Consider the following 20,809-nt stretch of genomic DNA (forward strand, 5'->3'; position numbering starts at 1 on the left):
GTTAATTTCATCACTCTAGATACAACGATGACAGATCCTCATCAAAATACAGCTCAAAAGTATTATACAATTTATTTCTCAGAGGTCACAAAAATATTTGCAAAGAAGTTTGTCTGTGTGTATTACTCTAATTATGAAATGCTACATTTTGGATTGGAGAATGTTTATGTGAAAAGAGCTTGAAGCTTCCTCATTGAATTATGTTTTTATATTTCAATTTTTCTGCAGCCACATTCTATTTTAATTTATTTTGCCTGTAGGATACCATTAGTTCGATAACTTAACATTCTGCCAATTTTCATCTCTGATATTATAACAGTCACGGTGATTAAGAATTAAAGTTACATATTGAATCAGAAGTATGCAGTCTTTTTGTTGGGTGTATTGTATAAAGTCTTTGGTGTTGTTGCAATGGTTAATTGTAATTTCAGAGATCCTCTGATGATGGCTTTTCATAGTCGTGGTTAACTCTAAGGCAGTCTACTCAGAGTAGACATGCTAATAATGTTAATGAGTTTACTGCATGCTAGTGTGAGGGAAGTAATCTTTAGGGACTTTAGAGGGAAACCTTTTAATAAACCTCTTGAGGTTGCATGGCTGAAAACAAGCCTTTGTTTCTGTTTTGTGTATTTTGATGGGTTGTAACTGAATTTAAATATCAAAGTCCACTTATGCTATTCTGTATGCTTAATATGCATTTTTTCCCTTCATGTTATCTTAAGTGTTTTCCATTGTTTTAATTTGAGTTTTAGTATAACACTATAATACCATTCATATTTTTACTTTTTTATATATTTTATATATTTTTATATAATTTAAAGAATAACCCAATCCGAAGTATGGTTGACATTTGAGGCTTTAATATAGAAAAACACTAAAAAAATTCAGTTGGACTGTTTTCAGCTTAATCAAAAATATGGCATGCAGTTGTTTTAAACAATGATACAAACATTACAATTTCAAGGGAATAAACAATTATGATTTTTGTCATAATCGTGCAGCCCTACTTTGAATTGCCAGTCTATAAAAATATGTAGTTTTTACTAGACCCTAAAGTTTTGACAACTTTGGTCAAGGACCTTGGTCTGGGATGGCATTGGTCTCCTTGAAAAATCTGAAGTGGGGTGCCAGATTTCATAAGAGGGATATGGAAAGGCAAACAACATTTATAGAAAACTATTAAGGATTTTTCCAACAAAATGATGTATTAACAAAGCAATGAATCTCACAGTTTGGTAAAAATGTTCTTATTGTGTTTGGGGAAACTGCGAGGGGGAAGCATATTATGGTAATACTTTAAAATAATGGTCCATTATTAATAAGTAACTACGCAGGAAGTAATAGGTAGTACTACATTAACACTTAACTTAATACTATTAACTAATATAGAAGCAAGATTAACTAAGCAGTAAGTAATAGCTCATTTAGGACATAAGTAGTTCCTTATTAGGTATTTGATAATTACTAAAGAAAAATATCATCATTGAGAACTACTTTGGAACTATGGCCAACTAATGAAGAATAACCAATTAATTACTAATCACAACAGCTACGTCTATAAAGTGAACCATTAGCTTCTTTATGGAAACGTGTATATATATATATATATATATATATATATATATATATATATATATAGCCTATCCATATTATATATTTTATGAGCTCCATTAAGTTCAATGTCTCCAATAACTCAATGTCTAATAACTTTAACGTTATATTATGCTGGGGAGGGCTTCTCTTTAGGATGTGACAATAAATAATGATGTTCTCTTGTCAAAACATATTTGCATCCTTCATGAAAACATTGACTGCATTTATAGTGTTAAGCACAAAACAACATCTTCCAGATTACAATGTCTGGTAGAATATCACTAGTTCCTCACGGAAATACAGTATGTGTCAGATAATTTTATTGTAAATTACTTGTGAAATCCATGACTCATTACTCGAGTGTTACCTTGTCAGTCCGCAGGAACTACTAGTGATCTGGACCATTATTTTAAAGTGAAAAACAAGTTAACTCCTGACTAATTACTCAAGTGTTACCTTGTCAGTCAATTTTGTATATATTTCTTGAGTGACATGTTGAGGTGTTAACATGTTTTTCACTTTAAAATAATGGTGCAGATCACTAGTAGTTCCTGTGGACTGACAAGGTAACACTCGAGTAATGAGTCATGGATTTAGATTAATAAATAAATAAACTCCTAATTTGCAGCTTATTAATAGTAACGTAGTTGTTAGATTTAGGTTTCGGGTAGGATTAAGGATGTAGAATATGGTCATGCAGAATTTGCTATAAGTACTAATAAACAAACAATATTTTAATAATAGGCATACTAATAAGCAGAAGAAGAAGAAAAAAAATGTGAAAAGCACCCTCAAATTAATCAAGAGCACCCTCAGTTGAAACTAATAATATGATACTGGCAAAACAGATTTGGTAAATGGCAGTGCTTATTTGCATTTTTCAATCAATCAATCAATCAATCAAACTTTATTTCTATAGCCCTTTACAGCAGCCACAAGGTGTCCAAAGTGCTTCACATGAGATACAAATAACACACCATTTGAACACAATATTCGAATAGAGTAGAGAAAATACAATGTTTCAATGTTACACCGCTACTGCGTATCAAACGCCAATTTAAACAAATAAGTTTTAAGTTTGGTTTTAAAAAGTACAATGTCTGTTTCAGTGCGCATGTCAGGGGGGAGCTTGTTCCAAAGCTTAGGGCCAGCAACAGCAAAGGCCCTATCACCCCACTGTTTATGCTTCGACTTAGGGACCTGTAAAGTGCATTGATCAGAAGATCGCAAGCGCCGATTTTGTCCACCCAGAGTTAAAAGCTCAGACAATTACTCAGGGGCTAGCCCATTTAGAGCTTTAAAAACAAACAATAAAATCTTAAAATCAATCCTAAAACGCACTGGAAGCCAGTGGAGAGTAGCTAAAACCGGAGTAATGTGTGCTCTTCTAGGAGTACTGGTTAAAAAGCGAGCAGCAGCATTTTGTACAAGTTGCAAACGGGAAAGAGATGTTTGACTCAGACCGACATAAAGAGCATTGCAATAATCAAGCCTTGAACTAATAAAGGCATGTAAAGCTCTTTCCAAATCGTGCCTTGTAAGAAAAGGCTTAACTTTACTTAGCAGACAAAGTTGGAAGAAGCTCATTTTTACTACATTGCTAATCTGTGAATCAAATTTCATGCTGCAATCAAAAGTCACGCCCAAATTCCTGACAGTTTGTTTGGCACATGGAGTCAAAGCTCCCAAACTTACATTTGAATTTACTGACATGCATCTTATATTGAAAACAATGCATTCAGTTTTATCTTCGTTTAAAGTAAGGAAATTGCGAGAAAGCCACAGCTTAATTTGATTAATGCAATTTTTTGCTCCTGAAAGCATGAAAAGTGTCTTTACAATGTGTTTTGCACTGTTGAGAATCATAGCCAATCACACACAGACATATCTGTTGATTTCTTGAAGACCTCTGATTGGCCAATTCACCCACCCATCAAAACGCCAGATATTTTTCCTGCACATTTGTAAATCCTCTTATTGAAACAAAGTGTAAACATAGACACGATGCAAATAAGAGATTCATTGTGCGGTGTAGAGAGTTTCACTGAATATTGTAATGGAACTTTGCGCCTTCGTGATAAACTGAAGCGATTGAGTTTTTTAGTGATTATAAAAGGAGCGCTCTGGTTACTAGTAACCTTCTCTGAGATAAGGGAAAGAGTGTTGCATTACATGCTAATGGGGTAAACTCCTGTTTACTCTAATACTGAAGACTGATTTGTTCACGTTCATGATGTTTGGTCCTCCTGGTGGCCTCCATGGTTCCCCAAGTTGACCCCTGGTCGATACCACTGAAGACAGACCACCTTTCTCAAGTGAGAGGCATGATTTGACATCCAGAGCAGTGGAGCCTTCATGTTTGGCTCCTTGCCAGGTGTCTTTCTACAGTAACTCCTTGCGAGTGTGAGGCTAGAGCCCCATTTACGAGACACCTACACCCTTCTCTGGGTGGTGTGCAGCACAGAACGAGGACCTGTCCTCTTGTGACGTGTCCTTTGTGCTAACCTTTCTACAAGAGCTGCTGGACAAGGGGCGCACCCCTTCCAAGGCTCAAAGTGTATGTGGAAGCCATCGCGGTGAATCATGCTCTTGTGGCTGGGCAGTCAGTTGACAGAAATGACCTTGTCGTTGGGGAGCTCGGAGATTGAATCCACCTTGTCCTCATACTGTGCTATGGGACTCATCTATAGTCCTTTTAGGCACTCCAGTCAGATGATTTACATCCCCTCTCACTGAAGACCACCCTCATTTTGGCTTTAGTGTTGGTCAAGTGAGTCTGTGACTTGCAAGAACTTTCAGTCAGTGCTTCATGCCTTGAGTTTGGGCCTAATGACTGTAGAGTTGTCCTCAAACCAAGACACGGCTATGTGCAAGCTCTATTTAGAGCAACTCATCACTTTTATAGCTCTTCCCAATTCAGAGGAAGAGCATTTTCCCAATCCACTCTGCCCGGTGCGGGCTCTGAGTGTATGTCGAGAACTCTGGCCTGTTTAGACACTCATTTTCTTTGTGTACTCCGAGGCAGCTCTAAAGAACTGTCGGTTACGAAACAAAGACTATCTTGCTGGATAGTGGATGCTTTCGCCCTGGCAAACACCTCAGTGGGCTTACAGTATGGGGAACTATCTATCTATCTATCTATAGTGCTGTGTAATCAATTAATCACATCCAAAATAAGTTTGTTATTACATAATATATGTGTGGACACACACAAACACACATACATGTATATAGTAAAGAAATATTTACTTTATATATCTTACGTTTATATATATATATATATATATATATATATATATATATATATATATATATATATATATATATATATTTATTTATCATGTTTCTGTCGGTGTATGCTGTCTGTTTTCAGTTGATACATCCTTAAATTTAAATAAGTGCGTTAAATTTACATCTAACCACTTCTATTATATAGTTATCTCTGCCTAGACTAGGGCAACTTCAGTAAAACGTGACACCACTTGCCACTTGTTTCCATAGACTGCTCGTTTCTCTCTTCCTGACAAAAACAACCGTTTGCCCTCTGATCGTCCGCCAGGGGCGCAGTGTTTTTGACGTAGCCCCGCTGCGCTGCGGTTCTGGGGGATTGAGACGCTCTGCTCGGTCGGCGGAGGAGAGGAGAGTCTCACTTCACAATGAAACGAACACAACCGATGCACGAAAAACCTCCGATTTAGAAAGGTGAGTTATCTGTCCTATTACTGCTTAATTACCCTACCCTTTCTGCTCCATTAGCCTCAAAAGCACCGAATTTATATCTCTGCTCCGTGTATAACAATGTGCCTTCTTGCGCCATGCGTTAAACGATCAGCGTATAGCTATTGAAACTAGACTGATGGCAGAGAGTCGTTATCCTACAGGTAATCGAGGGATATCTGATCGCCATGTTTTACAATCGTTTAATTTTATTTGTAACTTATAGTAGTAACCAGGCCAGTTATTTTCTGTTTTTCTGGACAGGCAAAATTGTAGCTACCCATGATTTGATCAACTTCCGTCACTAGTGTTTGACAGCACGTTTTGTTCTTTGTTTTTGAATTGTTGCTGTTTTTCTTGGCTTAAAGATAATAGTCATAACATTTTCATGCATATAATTATTCCTAAATTTTAAAATTAAAAATTTAAAAGTTATCTAATATGCTTGAAATTTTATTTTGTAAAATATTTTGATATTAGAGGATAAGGGGGGGAAAAGGTTAGAAATTATGATTAGACATTTAGGGACTATTAGCCTAACTGGCCAAGGCACTGTCTGAATTAACCAAAGTTAAGATTGTCATGATTTATTAAGTGATTATTTTCAAAGTGGATATTGTAAAAAAAAAAAAAAAAACGTAACCCCCCCCCCCCCCCCCCCCCCCTCGGTCAGTCTCACGCTGAATTGTTTTTGTAAAGTAGTTTGCTGGCTGCTGCAGGACTAGTGTAGGGTACGAGGAGGGTGACCCACCCACAGCTGGTGCTCAATAGATAAGTTATCAGAACGCTGTGCTTAGCCATTATGATCATCACCACTTCTAGCGGTTGCTTTCTTTTAATATCTGCATCCATGTTTGCATAAATGTCATTATTTAAGAGCAGATTGCATTAGGTTGTCATTCAGATGACGAGGTGGTCAGCAGGTCTCCCTGGTGAAAATAATTCTGACCTAGACATCTGTGTCTATACTGATGTCTGCAGTAGACCTGTTTTTTCTGTTTTTCAGGTGGACCGGCAGGATGGGGGAAGGGCCTTCAGCTGCTATTACACCTGTGCAGCAGATGCTTGCGTCTGGCACCGGGGCTGTACTAACATCTCTTTTTGGTGAGGAAAAAAATCAGCACCATCATGTCATCATTTCAGTATTAATTAAAAATAAATTTTTGTAATATCTTCCCTGCATTTGTGTGATTTTAGCATAATGTTCTTTTGTGTGTGTGTGTGTGTGTGTGATGTGATGACTTTCAAAAACATAAAAAAAACTTTGGTACGATGCTGAATGTCAGGAATATAATTATGTGATCATAAAGTAACTGAGTTTAATTTGACATTGGAAAATGTGTCTCTTTCTCTCTCTCTCTCTCTTTCTTCAGTCACACCACTGGATGTAGTGAAGATCAGACTTCAAGCCCAGCAAACTTCCCTCTATCAAGGTCAGTTGAGGACGCTGAGGACATTTTCCCACTGGTTAATCGATGTGTGACAAAACCGGTGATACCCGTATCACTGCGGGGGTGGGGGCGTTCCCTCTTTTATTTTCGGATTAACGGGAGTTAAGTGTCAATTGCTTGACCGGAACAACAAAATACAATGTCAAACTTACTTTAGCCTACGTATAAAACAAATAACTTTTACAAAACAAATAAAAATACACCATGCTATAGGGCAGGCTTTGCCTAGTATAAAATAACAAATAACTTGCATAAAGTTTAAATCGGTATACAAAACTGAAAATAGGATTAGTAAACATGTATAATATATAACCAAATAAAGAAGAAATGTAGAACGTTTATTAGCAAAACGAGTAAGAAAGCTTGGAGCCACGGCAAACACCTTAATGTTAAATGACGTAAAAATCAGCAAACAATGTGGAACCAATTAAAAAAGAAAAATATGTTTAAAAAATATTGGCAAACAGGTGCTTTTGCATTTAGTTTTAAAACGAAATGATCCTGCATGTTCTTGTCTGTCTTACCTCACTCTTCTCCTCACTGGAGAAATGATCAAAACGAGGGTGGGGGTCGGTGTTGCGGTGGGCAAGTGACGTAACCGGTGTTGTGGCTTAACACCGGTATCACCGTCAGCACCATCTATCGCCGCAAGCCTATGGTTCAGATATTAAATTCTTCAGTTTTCACAGACAGAATGAAAGATGATTCTTGCATTGACATCTTGCATTTATCCTAGACATGATACAAGTCAAACCAGTTCAACATCCTTGTTTTTTTTGTACTGCTCCCATTAAGTTCTTAGCTGAAATATGTCTCTTGAGGGTAAAATGAAGACCTTTTTTTTGTGCTAATAGCATCACCAGAATAGCAAAAATAGTGACTGATTCCAAACAGGTTTCTTAAAAACACCCTTGTTTTCCAGTGCTTCCCCTAAACGTATTGCACTAGTTGTGCGTTGAGTTGGTCATTATCCAAGCAAAGCAAAGTTTTTATGGCACTACAGTGTTTAAATGTTTTTAGGACATTGACGTACACGCTGGCGTAATTTGATCTATTTCAGCTGTAATACCAGCAAGAATGAAGCTATACTGTCATTCAGATTCTTAAGATGTTTTTAATGTATTTGAAAGAAGTCTCATTAAGGCTGTATTTATTTGATTTTTTTTTTTTTTTTTTTTTTTTTTTACGAAACAGTAATATTGTGAAATATTTGTATAGTTTAGTTCAGTACACACATAGCAAATGCAAAATGCAGCACAAGACCTATGAGCTGTCTCTCTCTCTCTCTCTCTCTCTTGTAGCCCTAGGACCAGAGTCAAGGCCCTGGGCTGGGGTCATCCGCCCTTCAAAATGTGAGTATGTGAACTGCATGAACTGTCATCTGAGCTCATAGTCCCCATCCAAAACCGAGCAGTTCGCTTCATTAACACTAACTAACTACCACAAGAATTACAAACACATTCTGAAAAACAACTAAGTCACATAGTGTGGACAACATCTTGGCTCATGTCTCTGAAGGGCTAAACACAAGGTCACATTGCAAACAGACATGACAAATGTGCACTAAATACCACAAGTTGAAAAAATGCTTTCAGAAAATGCATTTCAGAGGTCTGCTCTGCTGTATATAAATATTTATTCAGCATGTTTATAGCAGACAACCATTAAAAGAACTCATTGGGACAAACTAAAATCCATGCCAGGTAGACCTACCTTGAACTTGTCTTGTGTACTATCCAGAAATAGTAGGAAGACTGCTTGTTTATGCCAAAGCTGGATTCACAGCACGGTCAATGCCATGGTCACTAATATTTATAGAACCTCTTATCTAAGACCTCAGTCCTAATCACTAAATCCTTTTAAATTATTGGAAAACCCCCGATGTCAAAGCATCACATGGTTGCTATACTGTAGGTGTGTAAAAACAACAATCCAAGATTATTAAGGGTGCAATTTGTTTCTTTTTCCTTTTGCTTTTTGAAACCATATTGTGGTAGTGTTGCAAGCTAACAGAAGTAGTGATGGATCTTTTTCTTGCTACATTGTGACATATGTAGGGCGGTGACAATTCATTGACTGTTCATCGTTTTTTTATTAGATGGAGGCAGATCTGAATGCAAGCTTTCTGTGTTAGAAAGGGACAGGGCTTACAAGAGCACTACATGATCAGAGAAAACTAGCCCTAACCCACCAAAGAGAAAACTGGTGCTTCTCTGGAAGATAGCAACTTTAAAAAGGCACTTATGGATGGATGAATTGTTCAATAGAATGCATTAAGAACATATATGAATTTGTCATTTCATGCTGACTTTAACCCATACAATATGTATGGTGTACAACTTTAACCTATTCTATTATAATCAGTTGCACGGTTTAAAAATCAAGTGTTTTGAAATCTAAAATAAACGTTCACAAAGAAATTATCTTTTTTTTTTTCACAATTGATCACTGCAGTCAATTACGTAATTTGGGTGCTTGTGGCCATTGAAAAAACATGTGGAAAAGTATTACAAATTAGATTCATGCTACTGCATTTTGTCTGTCTTTTTAGGGAAATGCTTCCTCTATTGTAACGGGCTGATGGAGCACGTCTATGTGTGTCAGAATATGTCAAGTTGCTCCAGCTGGTATAAAACCCCTACCCACTTCAGCGGGACCGTGGTGAGAAATCATTCGCATCTTTCCAAACTGGGAATCCAAGTTTTTGTAATCACACAAACTGATTATAAACTCACTTCTTGTTTGTCAGGATGCATTTGTAAAGATTACTCGTAATGAGGGGCTCAGGTCTCTGTGGAGCGGACTTCCTCCCACACTGTAAGTCCAGCATCATAATACCAGTGTACAGTTATAACAGGTGCTAACATATCTAGTCTAGTCCTTTTATGTGTGTGTCTGTTCATGAAGTGTGCACTGTTACTCTCGACTTTGATTCTTAGTGTTTTTCGGAAAGTAATGACTTGTAGATCAAGTTATTTGATAGATTCAAAGATCACAGATTGAAGGATTCGGTAGACTGATTCAGACAGATGACTCGGGTGTATTGAAGCGATCTATCGCATATGGGTCATTATATGTCAGTAAGAAAACCGTACTCATGCTGTTTACTGTCCAAGCAAATGACCCTTTGTCTTTGTAAATGTATAAATAACATGTTAATGATTGAACGTCTGGATCAAGTTCACTGTAATCTTTTTTTGGGGTCAGATCCCTTGAGCGCATGGCCTGACAAAACAGCAAATGGGAATAAATGGGAATCTTTGAAAAGACACACATTTGTAATTGGTGCAAAATCAAAAGTTATTTTCAACTCACCCTTGTGTTTGAAGGGTGATGGCGGTTCCTGCCACAGTCATCTATTTCACCTGTTATGACCAGCTGCGAGACTTCCTGCGCTACAGCATGGGCTATCAGGGGGACTATATCCCCCTCATAGCGGGAGGGTTAGCAAGATGTGAGTATTAACTTATACGTCCTGTCTCATCCAAGCATCTTTCACAAAACTGCTGCACTGTACTGTGTATTATGAAGATCTTATAAGAATATTACATGTGTCCCTAAACATAACTCTGAAAACCACAGAATACATGGATACGATATTGGTTATTGGCTGAAAGTAGAGGTGTTTAATTTAATGTATCACTCAGCTTTGGATATAAATTGGGTTCTCATTTCTCCTGATTTGACATTTACATTTGCTGCTATCTAACACTCATTTGTAGATATATTATATATTATATTAACATTTTTAGCTAGTACATATGTACACAAACATTTGGGCTCAGACCGATATCTTAATATTTTTGAAAGAATTCTTTAATGATCACTGAAGCTGCATTTATTTGAACAAAATACATTAAAGCAGTTATTAATTATGTAAAATTATTATATTTGAAAACATTTCACTTTTGCATTTTGATTGCTTCCATTGTCCTCATTTGTAAGTCACTTTGGATAAAAGTGTCTAATAAATTAGTAAATATAAATCTGTTTTCTATTTGAATATATTATGAATATCTCATGTGTAATTTATTCATGTGATGGCAAATGTTTGCAGTCATTTCTCCAGTCTTCAGTGTCACATGATCCTTCAGAAATCATTCTAATATACTGACATGTTTAAAATAGTTGTGCTGCTTCATTTTTTTTTTTTTGGAAACAATTGAATACTGAATAGAAAGGTGAAAATAATTTAACATTCTTTTTTTAATATTATTAATGTTTTACAGTCACTTTGGTCAGTTTAAAACTTGCTGAATAGAAGTATTCAGAATGAATTTCTTTCAAGAAAAATCTTACTGACCCTAAACATTTGAACGGTCGCGTATACACTATTTATCTTTTGCAAATCTCAAAATGAAAATATATTTTTCTAAATCCACTTCTAGTATTTAGAAAGATTGATTTAAATGTTATTTTAAATGCATTTAGTCAAAAAAAAAAAAGCTAAATGTTAATATCAGTGCATCCATACTTTTGTTGTACTTTTCCCAGTGTACTGTTCGATCGTTTCTGCTGTGGTGTGATCTCTGTTGTCAAGTTATTGACGTCTCTCTGTGCTGCTCAGTGGGAGCGGTGTCTGTGATCAGCCCTCTGGAGTTAGTTCGGACTAAGATGCAGTCCCGCAAGCTCCCGTACAGCGAGCTGATGGTGTGTATCCGCTCGGCTGTGGCTCAGGACGGCTGGTTATCTCTTTGGAGAGGCTGGGGACCCACTGTTCTTCGGGACGTGCCCTTTTCTGGTCAGTGACCCGTACACTCTCTGGCGGCGTGATGGTGAACTGATGTTCCCCAGATGCAATGTTTGACTGTTTTTGTGTTTTCTTTCTCCTCAGCCCTGTACTGGTTTAACTATGAGCTAGTGAAGGCACAGCTGTGTGAGCAGTACAGGGCACCACAGACCTCATTCAGCATCAGTTTTACAGCAGGGGCCGTCTCAGGAGCAGTGAGTAGCCTATACTCACAAAAGCCAAATATAACGGATGACTTTTACTTTAAGTGATGCATTAAAAGAAGGAATTTGATGGCTTTAATTTAATATAGAGGAGGTTATGAATGATTACATTATGCTATGGTTAGAAATAACAGTGTGAACAAACAGAGCGTGAAACCTTATCTGGCCTGACTGTTTATCAATAAGGGCGTTGTGCATGAGAACAAATGCTGGGTCAGCTTCTGTCCCAGATGAATTTAGGACATGAGTAGAATTGAGCTGAAATCTAACTAATGGTCAAGTTGATCTTTGTACATTCTAACTACATAACATTACTGCGTTACTGAAATGAATTGGTTCTGCAGTGGAAATAGAATTGATTTGTGAATATAAAACAACTGAATAATCATTAAGTGTACAATTAATTATATATAGAATGTTTAAGGACAGTTTTTGTTTGTTCTTTTCTACAAGAAGTATCAGTAAAAACCGTAACTCAATAATGAATAGTAATGTTGTGAAATATTACTACAATCTGTTTTCACTTTGAATATATTGTCAAATATAATTTATTTCTGTGATGCAAATCAGAATTTTCACCAGTAATTTCTTCAGTCTTCAGTGTCACGTGATCCTTCAGAAATCATTCAGATATGCTGCACAAGGAATATCATGTTGAAATTAATATTTGTGGAAATTTTGATACACACACACACACATATATATATATAGATACATATTTATTTTTAATTGAAAATTCAAAAGAACAGCATTTATTTGAATTTTTTTCTTTTATTTTTTTATATGACATGCATGTATTTACTGACATTTTTAAATGTGGTTTAAAACCTGGTTAAAAATATATTAATAAAAAAATGAATGTCTTTCATACCATCCTAGGTTATCAGAAATATATATATACATTTATTTTTTACACAGATTGCTGCAATTCTGACCCTGCCATTTGATGTGGTGAAAACACGCAAGCAAATCCAGTTAGGAGAAATGGAGGCTCTTGGAGGTACAGCAGCTTCTGTAGTTTCACCTGTTAACACGTCAGAAAGAGTGAAGTAATACAGCCTGCATGTTGAGTGACATATGATGTCATTAGGTGACGGCTCACTGTTAAAAACAATCTGGAGCTGATCACTTAAGCTAGATTTAATTACATTTATCAGGCATCTGATTTCATTACATTTTGACCTTTGGCAGCAGTCTCTGTGAAGAAACCATCCTCCACATGGAACATGATGAGGAATATCTGGATTGACATGGGATACAGGGGTTTGTTTGCAGGTAAGCTCTAATATCTAGTTATAGTGACGTCAGAGTAGTTATGTAACTTCAGCTTGCCAAACTAGAAATTGACATCAGTTAAAAGAGACCTGTTTGTTATGGTCAGGATTAGGGCTGCACGATACATTGAAATAAATCTATATATATTGTGATATATTTTACAATATTGTGATTGTCAAATCGCACAGACTGCTATTTCAGTAAACATATGCACTACTGGTTTCAGAGTGAAGTGCGGCATTTATACTCGTGCAATTCATGTTCAGCAGCGCGTCCTGGAGCTGGCCGCACATATTTTTGTTTGTATTTCTGTCCAAATTAAAAGCTTCATGGCTTACCATTTGAAAATTAACAAATTAAGTCGTAACTATTAGTATTGTAAATGTACGGTAAAGTGTAGTGGTATGTTTTTATGCACTCTCCAAATAATCACCCTAGTCATTCTTTCCAAATATAGCTACTTCCATCATCTGGAGTAAAATTCCTCTACCTTTACATATCACAATATAGCACAGAAAATCTTAATATTGTGATGTCAGTTTTTCTTATATCATGCTGTCTTAGTCTGGATTAATAAACGCAATAGTTTATAGTCATATAATATTATAGTTTATGGTAATCTTTTGGACATATAATATATTGCATGCATAGAACGGTGTTGTAAGATTTGTGTAGGCCCAAGCTGGATCTGAAATTACAGACTATAGCCTTTTTATTGTTTAAACAGTCAGTAATGTTGTATACATTCAGGTAACTGCTTTGCTTTTTTCAGGTTTTCTTCCAAGAGTGATCAAAGTTGCTCCCGCCTGTGCTGTCATGATCAGCACTTATGAGTTCGGGAAGACTTTCTTTCAGGAGCGTAATCTGAATCGGGCCAGATGTGGACTTTGAGATGAGCGGGAGGAACAGAGGTTTGTCCAGGATAATGAGGAAGCTGAGAGAGACTCCTTGCCAACACAGAGGACTTTAACAAAGCTTTGAGTTAGCTCTCTGGGGGAAAAAGAAACTATGATTGTTGGGTGAGGTGTCCACTGACTGACACAAGGAATAAAAGCTGTGAGACGTAAACCACTACTTGAGATGAAAGACTTCCGTTATGATGCATCAATAAATGCAGTTTCCCCAAAAACCCTGTGATGCCTTAAAGAACAGTACCAAAGCATGTTGGCAGAAACACTACCTCCCCATAATGCCCCACTCAGTGAAATGGCTGCCGGTTGACCGTGACTTCCAGGTTGTAGTATCTGCAGTGCATGACTTAAGTCCCTTTTATTAAAGACACAGTGCTGCCCTCTGCTGTTCATGTTGAAACCTCAGACTGAACGGATAAACTGCTCAAAACTGAGCTTTACTGTCTTCATTTTCAGCAAGTAACAAAAAAACTTGTATTTTATTCAGTTGTGTTCTTTTTTGCAAATAGTTGATTCACCTAAAGTATATGACTTGTCATTTGTGTGGCCACTGAACTTAGGAAAAGCCATTTTTATTTTAAGTTTTGTGCATTGAGAATGTAAGGCCCCTTTTTAAGGCAAGGATTGTTCTAGTCAAATCTTGTCCTGTTATCTACACGTTCACTGCATTTAATTCAGATATGAACTGCTGCAAAACTTAATGCTGACTTGAAATTATTAGACAGATTTTATTAAATAAAAGACATTTAAAAAAGATCTTCATCTAAGAAGTTTAATTTTAAGACAACTTTATGTGCATCACCACATTATACAAGAAGCATATACAGAAATTAGTTGCAAACTTTTTTGTTTGTTTGATTGTTTGTAATTATTTGTAATATTACGTGTGTTATGATTTATTTTTTATGTGTAATTTATAACACTTGAAAGTAAGAAACATTTAAATAAATATTATATAAACATCAGCATGCATATTTCTTATTCTTGGTTTGGTGGGTTACATTTTATAACTTATTTGAACTTGCATATTATTTACTGATTCGATTCTGTGTTCAGACTTGCTATTCATTATCAATAATTATAATAAGAAGAAAAATGTTAATAGAAACGAGACATTAAGATTAAAATTACTTCTATTTAACTTCCATATCTTAGATTTACAAAAGTATTTTACACATGTACCTGACATTTTATCTTGAAACAGTGGAAGATTTAATATTTATCATGTCTTAAGCTACACGTGGAGTACAATCATTAGTGCACGTCATAATGCATAGATCCAATCTTCTGACCATATCTGATTTTTTTGGCCCGTCTGTTTACCTTCAATTTTGACACGACTGGTACCCAGCGATATCTGTTTTTGCATAATTCTCGCCCAAAATGATTGTGAGTGCTGGCACATAGATCCTTGGGTTTTGAATGGCCGTGCTTTTAAAATGATTTATACAATTCAGGTCGAGTGTCCATTTGCCAGCATGGAAAACGGCTGCCATGGATGTTTTGTAGCTCAAAATCTCACGGATAACGGATTTTCATTTGGTATGCTATTTTATACAGCTTGTTAGAAGTAGAATTCCTTAGTGAAATAAAGTAGGGCGAAGATTATATTTGTTAGATTAATTCAAATGAATTAACGAGATAGAGAAAAGAAAGAGCACGAGATCGAATGGAGGGCGACGCCACGCCACTACAGGATCACGTACGTGTGACGTGTGCGGTGACGCGCATGTTGCTTTATAACGAAGGGCCGCCCTTCAGTCGCTCTCTTTCAATCGGTCTGGGGACAAAATGGTGAGTGGTCGACTCTCTTTCACAATCCAATCTAAATCAGAGTCATCCATATGATTTTAAATGTATAATAATCTGTATGTTAGACATAGATGGTAAACAAGTGTTTTGCTGTGGTTATGGAGTGTAACCGCCGCGTCTGAGTATTTTAACGCATGGCGCGTGAGAAAATGACAACGTTCTGCTCGGCTTTGAGATCTTAACACACAGAAACGATTTTAAATACATTTTAGAAAGCACAAAGATCGAAGTAAGATATTATAGCCATTATGGCTGTCAAATTGTGGTTTTTGTTTTTAGTATCGCTATGAACGATGCTTGCACGTATTTTTACGGCCTATCACGTGAAGTGTAGGAAGTTAAACTTTACACTAGAATTAAACGCTAGAAAAAGGGCCAACGTTAACGTTAGTCGTTTTTATGCTTTCCGGCATGCCTTAACATGTGGCGACCCGTTTAACTGTAAGTTGACTTTACCTCTTTTTGGTCCAAGTTACCGAGAGAACTTTACACGTGCAAGAAAACATCTTGTATGCAATTTAGGCCACATAAGGCGAGACACTGCAGGTGAATGAAAAAAAAAAAAACTTACTTACCTAGTTGATTGATTACATTGATTATTGCAAACATTTTTTGTATTACAAGTTTTCAAAAATGTTATGTTTAAATATGCAAATGAGGCATTATTTAATGAAATATGTGCTAATTTGCATAAATGTCTAGTATAAAATTCTGAACACTAGATGAAGTCCGTTTCAAAATTTGTTACCTTTTTTGACTTTAGAGTCCTGTTTTTACAGAGTGAATTCTGGTTATCTTTTTTGGTCACTCCATAATTCAGAAAATACTGTGAATGGCCAGAAAACAATATATTTTCACAATTTTGGGGGGAATAAAATGTTTATAATCAATGAAAATATAACGTTATATGAACAAATCCCTCTGTAAAAACCTTCAGAATATAGACCGGAATAAAAACGTCAAGTTTGGTGTTTAAGTGCTACTGAAGTGGAGATTTATGGGTCAGTGTTGAAGAAACTAATTTTGAGAAAATGGCCTTTAAAAATATGTATTGTGATTGTAATCTATTGACACAAACAGATAAAGCGCTATAAAAGAAACACTTAACAGTGTCTTTTGGATGTTTTCCTTCCACTAGTTTGAAAAAGCACTTTATGAAAAACCAAAAAGCCCAAAATCTCAAAATTGACAGGTGCTTGAAGTGTTTTTGCCTGCAGTGTCTCACCTTAAGTACCGTTAGAGTAACTTAACCCATTAACTTTTTTTGGTACTTTCTTGTTCATTAGTGTTTTTCTGTTAGGAGTTGCAACTTGAATCTTACTTTTATCTTTTATTTTTTTAGTTTGTTACTAAAGTTGTGGTAACCTATAGGTTAATGTGAAGTTAACAAGTTTTCTCTTACACAATATTACATTGTTACAAAAGATGAGTAGATTAATAATCTGAAATTTTGTGTGTAGTCTCACCGTAAATTTTCGGCCCCACGCCACGGCTCTCTGGGCTTCCTGCCCCGCAAGAGGTGCAAGCGCCATCGTGGCAAGGTGAAGAGTTTCCCTAAAGATGATCCCAGCAAGCCCGTTCACCTGACTGCTTTCCTTGGCTACAAGGCTGGCATGACCCACATTGTCCGTGAGGTTGACAGACCTGGCTCAAGTAAGTTAAAGTTTTAAGCATTCCGATTTTGTTGCATGTAGAAATGTAAAATCTGTTAAAGTTTAGAGTGTCTGTCAGTGATGATATCCTCGACGGGCGGACATATTTGGGCCTTTAGCCCTTGCTGAATGTCGAGTTCTGAGTGCAGTTTCATAAATTCCTGGTCCTAAACCTGCATTCTGGGTTTTTATTCTAACTTGTGCTGCTTGTGCTTAACAGAGGTCAACAAAAAGGAGGTGGTTGAGGCCGTGACTGTTGTGGAGACTCCTCCCATGATTGTGGTGGGTGTTGTTGGTTACGTCATGACTCCTCGTGGCCTGCGCTCTTTCAAGACCATCTTTGCTGAGCACATTAGCGATGAGTGCAAGCGTCGCTTCTATAAGAACTGGTAAGGCCTGGTTTTGATGACTTGTGATTGGTTGCATGTTTAGTCTGGAGCTGATAGTTGCTGGCCAGATTGAACTGTCATGTTTCTCTGAGCCAGTCTAACGTGTCGGTGTGGTGCAGCTCCGCTCAGGTGCCTAGTGCCCTGATGAGCTCCGGGCTCCTCTGGCTGGTGGAAAGGGCTCCTTAGAAACCATGCCATGAGCCGAAATGACCTTGTGCTGTTGACGCCTCCCCTTTATCATGAGGATGGGCAAGCAGCCATGCCCAGTCTCCTTCCACTGGCCTGCTGGGCTATGAAGGAACTGTGCCAACCTTTCTTTGTGCCCCCATCTTCCAATTTAAGGTACAAATCCAAGAAGAAGGCTTTTACCAAGTACTGCAAGAGGTGGCAAGATGAAGAGGGCAAGAAGCAGCTGGAGAAAGACTTTGCCTCCATGAAGAAGTACTGCCAGATCATTCGCATCATTGCCCACACGCAGGTGAGCTTACAAGCTGCATCTCACAGAAGTGTGGGCTTCGGTGACCACTTTGTGTGTTGGAAAGGCTGGGAGATTATGGACGTCTCATTCAGAATGTCACTTTATTGGTTTTAGCCATTAATAAAGCAAGTTCATTCCACATGTTCTGATGGAAAATATGAATGTAAGTGACTTGATTACAAGTCAACACAGACTTTGCTTTTAATTTTGGGTCCTGTGAAGAAATTCCATATTTTTTCAGTCCTCTATAAATTCTTTCCCTGGAATAACTTTAAGAAACTTTCACAATTACAAATTTATCAAAGTGGTTTCTGTAACTTGTCACATGTCTTATCCTTAAAATTCATAATGAGACACTGACAATCTAATAACTATTTTACACAATTGCACTGTCCATGCAGTGTACAAAATGACTTGTATACAGTATGGTTTATGCATAAATATTGGTTGTATGGCTTGTGTGTTTTCTAATGTATACTTAGGCTTTTTTTTCTAATAGAGCTTTACTAACTATCAACTTTCTGTAGATGCGCCTGCTGCCCCTCAGACAAAAGAAGTCTCACTTGATGGAGATTCAGCTGAATGGAGGCTCTATTGCTGATAAGGTTGACTGGGCCAGAGAGAAGCTTGAGCAGGCCATTCCCATCGTTAACGTCTTTGGTCAGGATGAGATGATTGACGTTATTGGTGTTACCAAGGGTCATGGGTACAAGGGTAAGTGGATGGCTTTTTGTTCAACCCGTCTTTTATGAATCTTGACAAGCATTGTGCACATAATGATGAAAGACATGGATTAATCGCGTCAGGCATGGCGCCCGAAACACATGAGGAAATTTCCCATGCTGCCTTCCTTCTGACAGCACACTTGCCATATTTTAGTCTAATGAGCTTCTAAGTGCACTTTCTGATCAAAAACTTTTTTCTGTAGGTGTGACAAGCCGTTGGCACACAAAGAAGCTGCCCCGTAAGACCCATCGTGGTCTGCGTAAGGTGGCCTGTATTGGAGCCTGGCATCCTGCTCGTGTGGCTTTCTCTGTGGCTCGTGCTGGTCAGAAGGGCTACCACCACCGCACTGAGATCAACAAGAAGGTGAGAGGCCTCTGAATTAGACCCAAGCTTTCCTGGAAGACTGGTTTTAAGCGTTTCTTTCCTCCTGGAGTCTTGTTTCTCATGATGTTTTGCTTTTTAGATCTACAAGATTGGTGCTGGCTATCACACAAAGGATGGAAAAGTAGTTATGAACAATGCCTCTACTGAATACGATCTGTCCAACAAGAGCATCAACCCCCTGGTGAGTGTGCAGATGCCTGCCTTATGTGCTTTTCAGTGACTTCAGGCTGTGTAGTCTTTTAAGGTTTTTAATGGACTTGTGTTTTTTTCTCACATTAGGGTGGCTTTGTACACTATGGTCAAGTGACCAACGACTTCGTCATGCTGAAAGGCTGTGTGGTCGGAACCAGGAAGAGGGTTTTGACTCTACGCAAGTCTCTTCTGGTCCAGACCAGTCGCCGTGCCCAGGAGAAGATCGACCTCAAATTCATCGACACCACCTCCAAATTCGGTCATGGACGTTTCCAGACCATCGAGGAAAAGAAAAGCTTCATGGTGAGTGCACAGCTGCTTTGGTGGGTTCTGCCTCTGCAGATCAGTGCACTGTTCGTAACCTGTTTCAGCCTATCAATCTGAGATTTGGGTTCCATTCCAGTGCAAGATAAAAAAACAGTGAGGCAGGGGAGTGGTGCCTCTCTTGTGCTTTCTCCCTGTTCACTCTCTGATGACATCACTTTTTTTTTTTTTTTTTTTTTTTTTGTGTGTGTAGTCCGTTAAATCGGTTAATAACCAATCTTTTCTTTCAACAGGGGCCCCTCAAGAAAGACCGCCTTGCCAAGGAGACTTCATAATTTTACTCTGCCACTGCTCTGTCTGGTGTTGTCATGCAGTACTGCGGCTTGATTTAATAAAAATTAACAAAATGAACTCTCAATGTGTTTTTTTTTTTTTTTTTTTTTTCTGCATTTCAGAATAGAAGACTATTCTTAATCCTCATTGGTTTATTTAAAGAAACAGGGACACAGCATACAGTAAACATTAACCTCAAAGGGGGATATGCATAGTACCCGGTTTTAGCTCAAGAGCTAATTTTCACCCGTAGTCCCTGGGCAGGCTGATGTTAAGCTACAATATATAAACATGAGTAATAAGTAATTATTGCATTGGTTCTCTACCTGTGTCTGTAATCCTGGATTACAGGTGTTTGGTTGATTTAATGAATGCTGCATACACTAGTCAACATTTGAAGTGGATCCAAACCTTTCATTGGTTGTTCTAAAACCAAAATGTGTTTTTCACAATTTATGCATATCATGGAGGTGTTATTAGTCAATGTTGTCATTAATGAATGTCATCCGTATACTTTTTTTGATAATCATCAGAGACATGATTGTTTGTCATTGGGTACTAATTGCCCTGTCAGCACAGAAAGTATAGAAAATCGATTGTGTGGGACTGCAGGATTCTGACCTGTTGTAATATGGCAAGATTTTGTCATTATGGATGACCGTGTCAGCCAATATCAAGG

General features: G+C 37.4%; 2 protein-coding genes and 2 non-coding genes across 6 annotated transcripts; all 4 read left to right on the forward strand.

Annotated features, from left to right (window-relative positions):
- The first annotated feature begins 5,143 nt into the window (after positions 1-5,143).
- LOC113042760 (solute carrier family 25 member 39-like) lies at positions 5,144-14,334 on the forward strand. Of its 2 annotated transcripts, none has more exons than XM_026201777.1 (12): positions 5,144-5,295; positions 6,317-6,414; positions 6,684-6,743; positions 8,063-8,113; positions 9,313-9,422; positions 9,511-9,578; positions 10,091-10,215; positions 11,329-11,502; positions 11,596-11,705; positions 12,633-12,714; positions 12,906-12,989; positions 13,762-14,334. In XM_026201777.1, exons 2-12 carry the CDS (start codon positions 6,330-6,332, stop codon positions 13,878-13,880), a joined length of 1,068 nt encoding a protein of 355 aa, XP_026057562.1. In that variant the 5' UTR covers positions 5,144-5,295; positions 6,317-6,329; the 3' UTR covers positions 13,881-14,334. The 2 variants fall into 2 exon arrangements, with proteins under 2 accessions (XP_026057562.1, XP_026057569.1); XM_026201784.1 differs by having other exon boundaries at positions 12,909-12,989.
- Positions 14,335-15,569: 1,235 nt separating this feature from the next.
- LOC113042745 (60S ribosomal protein L3) lies at positions 15,570-20,215 on the forward strand. Of its 2 annotated transcripts, XM_026201759.1 has the most exons (9): positions 15,570-15,694; positions 17,173-17,365; positions 17,585-17,753; positions 18,096-18,231; positions 18,759-18,945; positions 19,160-19,320; positions 19,421-19,522; positions 19,621-19,836; positions 20,091-20,215. In XM_026201759.1, exons 1-9 carry the CDS (start codon positions 15,692-15,694, stop codon positions 20,130-20,132), a joined length of 1,209 nt encoding a protein of 402 aa, XP_026057544.1. In that variant the 5' UTR covers positions 15,570-15,691; the 3' UTR covers positions 20,133-20,215. The 2 variants fall into 2 exon arrangements, with proteins under 2 accessions (XP_026057544.1, XP_026057554.1); XM_026201769.1 differs by lacking the exons at positions 15,570-15,694; positions 17,173-17,365 and having other exon boundaries at positions 17,599-17,753; positions 17,873-18,231.
- LOC113056086 (small nucleolar RNA U83B) lies at positions 18,998-19,095 on the forward strand. Its single transcript, XR_003277657.1, has one exon. It is a non-coding gene; the product is annotated as a small nucleolar RNA U83B (small nucleolar RNA).
- LOC113056075 (small nucleolar RNA SNORA54) lies at positions 19,880-20,014 on the forward strand. The gene has a single exon (XR_003277655.1). It is a non-coding gene; the product is annotated as a small nucleolar RNA SNORA54 (small nucleolar RNA).
- Positions 20,216-20,809: the final 594 nt, after the last annotated feature.

The sequence above is a fragment of the Carassius auratus genome, chromosome 3 (assembly GCF_003368295.1).
Source record: "Carassius auratus strain Wakin chromosome 3, ASM336829v1, whole genome shotgun sequence".
In the NCBI taxonomy this organism is placed as follows: Eukaryota; Metazoa; Chordata; class Actinopteri; order Cypriniformes; family Cyprinidae; genus Carassius; species Carassius auratus.